At 39.2% G+C, this 5183-nt stretch overlaps 1 protein-coding gene across 1 annotated transcript; it reads right to left on the bottom strand.

Annotated features, from left to right (window-relative positions):
- Positions 1–1310: 1310 nt before the first annotated feature.
- LOC140180633 (uncharacterized mitochondrial protein AtMg00860-like) lies at positions 1311–2704 on the bottom strand. Its single transcript, XM_072221889.1, has 3 exons — positions 2590–2704; positions 1553–1620; positions 1311–1460 (listed from the first exon to the last, which is right to left on the bottom strand). Exons 1-3 carry the CDS (start codon positions 2702–2704, stop codon positions 1311–1313), a joined length of 333 nt encoding a protein of 110 aa, XP_072077990.1.
- Positions 2705–5183: the final 2479 nt, after the last annotated feature.

The following is a 5183-nucleotide window of genomic DNA, read 5'->3' as shown; positions in this document are numbered from 1 at the left end:
TCCGCTTGATCCCGAAAAAACGTCGTTTCTTTGAGGCTAAAGGCTAGGCCGTTACATTCTACCCTCCTAAAAGAAAATTTTGTCCTCAAAATTTCAACTACCTCTAAAGAGAAACAGATAGTCTTTCCTCATCTTGTCTTCTAGTTCCCATTTGTACTCTTCAATACTAGTTTGTTCCCACACCACCTTAACAAATGGTATTGTGTTCCCTTTCAACTGTTTGTCACTTCGTTCCACAATCCTTGCTGGTAAAGTTTGATATGTTAAGTTGGCTCGTAGCTGTACTATCTTTGGTTGTAAAATGTGGCTTTTGTAGGGATTATATTTCTTGAGTTGTGTAACAAGAAAAACATCGTGAAGGTTTGACAAATAAGAAGGGAGGGCTATTTGGTATGCTATTGGATCGACTCTTTTAAGAACTTGAAAAGTACCTAAGTATCGTGGACTCAATTTCTTAGTTCTAAGAGTTCTACCTATCCCAATTGTAGGTGTCACTCTTAAGAAAATATGGTCACCATCACTAAATTCTAAGGGCCTATGCCTAATATCTGCATAGCTCTTCTGTCAACTTTGAGCAGTTTGAATCTTCTCTCGAATGTGCTTAATCCATTCAGCAGTCTCTTGTACTAATTCTGGCCCCAAAATCCTACCTTCATCCTTGTCATATCAGCATAACGGTGACTGACACTTTCTCCCGTAGAGGGTTTCATACGGTGCTAGTTTGATACTTTGTTGATAACTATTTTAATAAGCAAACTCAACCAATGACAAATATTTGTCCCAGTTACCTTGCTTATCTTTCACCCAAGATTTCAACATATCTTCCAAAGTACGAATCATTCATTCTATCTATTCATCATTCTGTATGTGATATGTTGTACTAAAATGCAGCTTTGTCTCTCTTATTCCTAGTTTTAAACTTTCAAAGGCCGAGATCATTTCTTCTTCCTTGATCATCATCCAGAATATGCCCAGATTCTTCCGACTTAAATCATCTATGTCTATTTTTGCCTTTCCAGGATGGTAACCTAACTTAAAATCATAATCTTTCAAGAATTTATCCATCGCCTCTATCTCATATTAAGGTCTTTCTAATCAAAGATATACTTCAGACTCTTTTGATCGGAGAAAACTAATTGAGCTCCATGCAAATAGTGTCTCCAGATCTTGAGTGCAAAAACCACTGCCACTAATTCTAGATTATGTGACGGATAATTCTTTTCATGAGGTCTCAGCTGTCTCAAAGAATATGCCATTATATTCCTATGCTGCATCAATCCGCATCCAAATCTCTTAAAAGGAGCATTATACTACACCTCAAAAGGTTCCTGTGGGTCTGGTAACACCAAAACTGATGCCGTCGTCAACTTTTCCTTTAAAGTTTCAAAACTTTCTTCACACTCTTTTGTCCATTCAAGGGGAACTTCCTTCCTTCTGAGGTAAGTCAAGGGTAAAGCTATCTGTGAAAAACCTTCAATAACCACATATAATATCCTGCTATCCCCAAGAATCTATGAATCTCCGTAACTGTCGTGGGTTATTTCCATTGTACCACTGCCTCGATCTTTGAAGGATCTACGGTTATACCACCTTGTGTGATCACATGTCCCACGAATGCCACTTTTGCCAAACAAAACTCACACTTTAACAGTTTTACATACAGCTTCCATGCTCTTAGTATCTAGTTCGAAAGGCAGTCTTAGCTATATCCGAGTCCTTCAGTCAAATTTGATGGTAACCCGACCGCAAATCAATCTTAGAGAATACTTCACACCTCTCAGCTAATCTATTAGATCATCTACCCTCAGTAGTGAATACTTATTCTTGATTGTAATTTTGTTTAGTTACAGATAATCTACACACAATCTCGTTCCACTATCTTTCTTCTTTACCAGTAACACTGGAGCTCCCCACAGTGATACACTCAGACGAATAAACTTCATTCTCAATAACTCATCTAACTTTTTTTTTCAACTCTGCCAGTTCCAATGACGACATCTGATACAGTGCCATAGAAATTGGTCCAGTTCCAGGCACCAAGTCAATACTAAACTCTCTCTCTGGTGTGGAAACTCAAGTATGTCATCCGAGAAAACATCAGAAAACTCCTTCACCTCTCAAATTTTTTTCCAAGTCTTGTTTACTACTCTCTGAGCTAGTAGATAATAGAACATATCCATCAAACCCATTACTACTAAAGGTAACTCTTAGGGAATTCGAATAGAAGATACAAGACTCAACTCACTCAATATGCATGCCAAATGTTAGAAATATAGCATTTCGTTTAAAACAATCAAGGAAAACATGATGATTAGACAACCAATCTAGACCTAAGATAATATCTATACCACATAAAGGTAAGTCGGCCAAGTCATGTATGAAAGTCCTAGCCTTAATAACAAAAGGTACCTATTGACACACTCGTCTAGTCAAGGCATTCTGAAATATAGGTGTATGAACAATCAAATCATAATTTAACACAGTAGAATCTAATCCCAACTCATGCACAACAGCCACGAAAAATAGAAGAATGCGATGCAGCAAAGTCATACAGTACAGTTAAGAGTTGAGATTTGACATAACAATGACCTTGGATTAGGGAGTCTGATTTCATAGCATCGTCAGCAGTCATAGCAAACACACATCCTTGCTGTCGCGGCCTATCTACACCTTGTATTGGCTTCTTCAGACAATCCCTTGCCATGTGTCTAAGCTGACCACAAGAGAAACAGATAATACCTGTAGACTGACAAGGTCTAGCTCCTTGCTCCTTTCCACACTGCCTACATACTAGTCACACCTGTGCCTGCTGAGATTGCTTACCCATATCCTATCTCATCTTCCTCCATTACCACCATTATGCTTTCCCAAACGGTTAACTGCTCGAGTAGTAGTAGTCGCCGTTTCACGCACAGCCTCAGCCATAGCGTGAATCGCAGCAAATAGGTTATCATCATTTCGTAGGGAATGTTAGCGGTAGTCTCTCCCCGAGCGCTACGTCTCTGTAAACTCATCCTAATCTTGTTCATACCAAATAATCGATACCAAGTTGATTAGTCTCAATACCTCAAGTTGGGTGTGAACATTCTCAGAATGAAGGCACAAAGACAATCATGCAACACATATCACATGGATATCCTATAAGCATGAGACGCACAACAGAGCATACAATTAAGCATGATCCAGTCCATTTCCCAGGCTCTAACAGGAAGGACCGCTCTGATACCAAATTCTAACGGCCCAACTTCCAGCATGTCATTATCATACTAATAGTTGAACGTTACCAAGTTGTTTCCCCAACTTAAGTAATATTTAATAAATATAAGCCTGTTCGTTGTTAACACCTCGCGAATTTTGAGTAATTTTTTTTAAAACAATAGTAGTTTAGAGTCGCATACATATAGTATAACAATGAAACATGAGTACACACATTCAAGGAATAGTAGAAGGCAATACATAGAATATCACACCATAATATACATCATAATACAGAAGCAGCTCAGTTATACCAGTAAGGAATTATAACACAACATCCTTCAGTTAGTGACTCATTTAATATATACACATATATACATAAGACGTCCCAGGGCCTGGCCTGTCCAAACGCCCCTAAGCTGGCTCCCAGGCTAGGCTAACTCTATGACATGCGTATTCCCTCTGAGCATGCTAGTACAAGTGAGGGAGACACTCTAAGGTACCGTGGCTAGAGTGGACGCCTCAAAGGTATCCTCGTCTCTGATCCAAAAGCCACTCACAGAAAACCATTGGACAGGTGATGATGCCTGCTCGCTGGTGCCCCATCTGGCTTATTGCTGCTAGAAGAGATATCCTCGATCTCAGGGTCACGTACACAAGGTGCCACACAATGGATGCAATACTCGCAGCTACGAACTGGGTCGTCGTGGATGTACGGATGATTAATCTCGTAGGGCAGGACTCCCATGTCCATCTGAAGAGATGTAAGGGGTAGGAAATGGGGAGTTCTTAGTATGGTCAGGGTTTTTAGTTAGGTCCATTTATAATGTCCGTTTGCAGGTTTCTAAATCCCTTGAAAATCGATGGTTTAACAATCAAATATTCATAACCTTTTTAATAGATATCAGTTAATTAACCAGAAATCCAAACTCCTTTTCCAAATATAAGAATCTTAAAAGTTTTCTAATGGTATGAATGACCAACTTGTCCCAAGCATAGGTTCAGTTAAGTCTATGCTGTAAGAGATTGATTTTTCATACTTAACTAGACCATAAACATAAAAGAAGTTACCTACGCTGTATAAATGATCATCCTGTTCCAAGCATAGGTTCATTAAGTCTATGCTGAACTAGTCTGATACTTTATATAGAGTTAGACCTCAAATAAACCAGCCACGACCTTAGGCCCAAATAACTCAATCAACATTCAATCACCACAATCCAAATAATCAGTTACAAACACAAGTAATTAGGTTCAAACACAATCAAGAGCAGTTACGTCAAGTATAGCAGTTAGCAATTAAACAGAATTATTCACATAGGCAAACCAATTAAAATATGCACAAACAAGTATGATGCATGTCTAGTCCTACTGCAGGTAATGAGCTCATTTGTCGGTTTCGACCCACACCCGACGCAATCCGACCCTCCAAGTCAGATAAGGCCTTCCCAGAACTTAATCCCAGATTAAGTACCGGATACCCTCTCCCAAGTACTCTCGAATTGCAGGGCTGGTATTTGCTCAAATCTCAATATACCACAGGTATGCGAATCAGGCCTCTACCAAGCATTCAGCTTGCAGGGCTGGTACATATCTACCGCAACCTGTCTGGGAAGCAACATCACAATACGGGCGTCCCCGCATAATATTCACAAGCATCGCCCGAAGGCTCATAAGTCACATATAACCATTCTTTCCATCACTCATCAATCATCTTTTTCATCTTTCCACAATCATAATTCAAGCATCACGGCATCACAGTAATCTCATTTCCGAGTTCTCTGTTTACTCTGTAGAGTCAAGCACACTGCCATACAACTTTTAACTCCTTTTCTTTCTAACATGTGTGAAAGTTTCTAAATCCTTTTTCATTACCATACATACCTCAATACTTTTTCTTGAACTTTTCTTAGGTGTTTAATAAAGAGAATTAAAGAATACTGGATTCAAAACTGCCTTCCTGAGGCTTTTAGGAAAAACTGTCTTTT

Source organism: Arachis hypogaea, chromosome 17, assembly GCF_003086295.3.
Source record: "Arachis hypogaea cultivar Tifrunner chromosome 17, arahy.Tifrunner.gnm2.J5K5, whole genome shotgun sequence".
NCBI classification, from domain to species: domain Eukaryota; kingdom Viridiplantae; phylum Streptophyta; class Magnoliopsida; order Fabales; family Fabaceae; genus Arachis; species Arachis hypogaea.
This window is presented reverse-complemented; position numbering and strand designations above follow the sequence as displayed.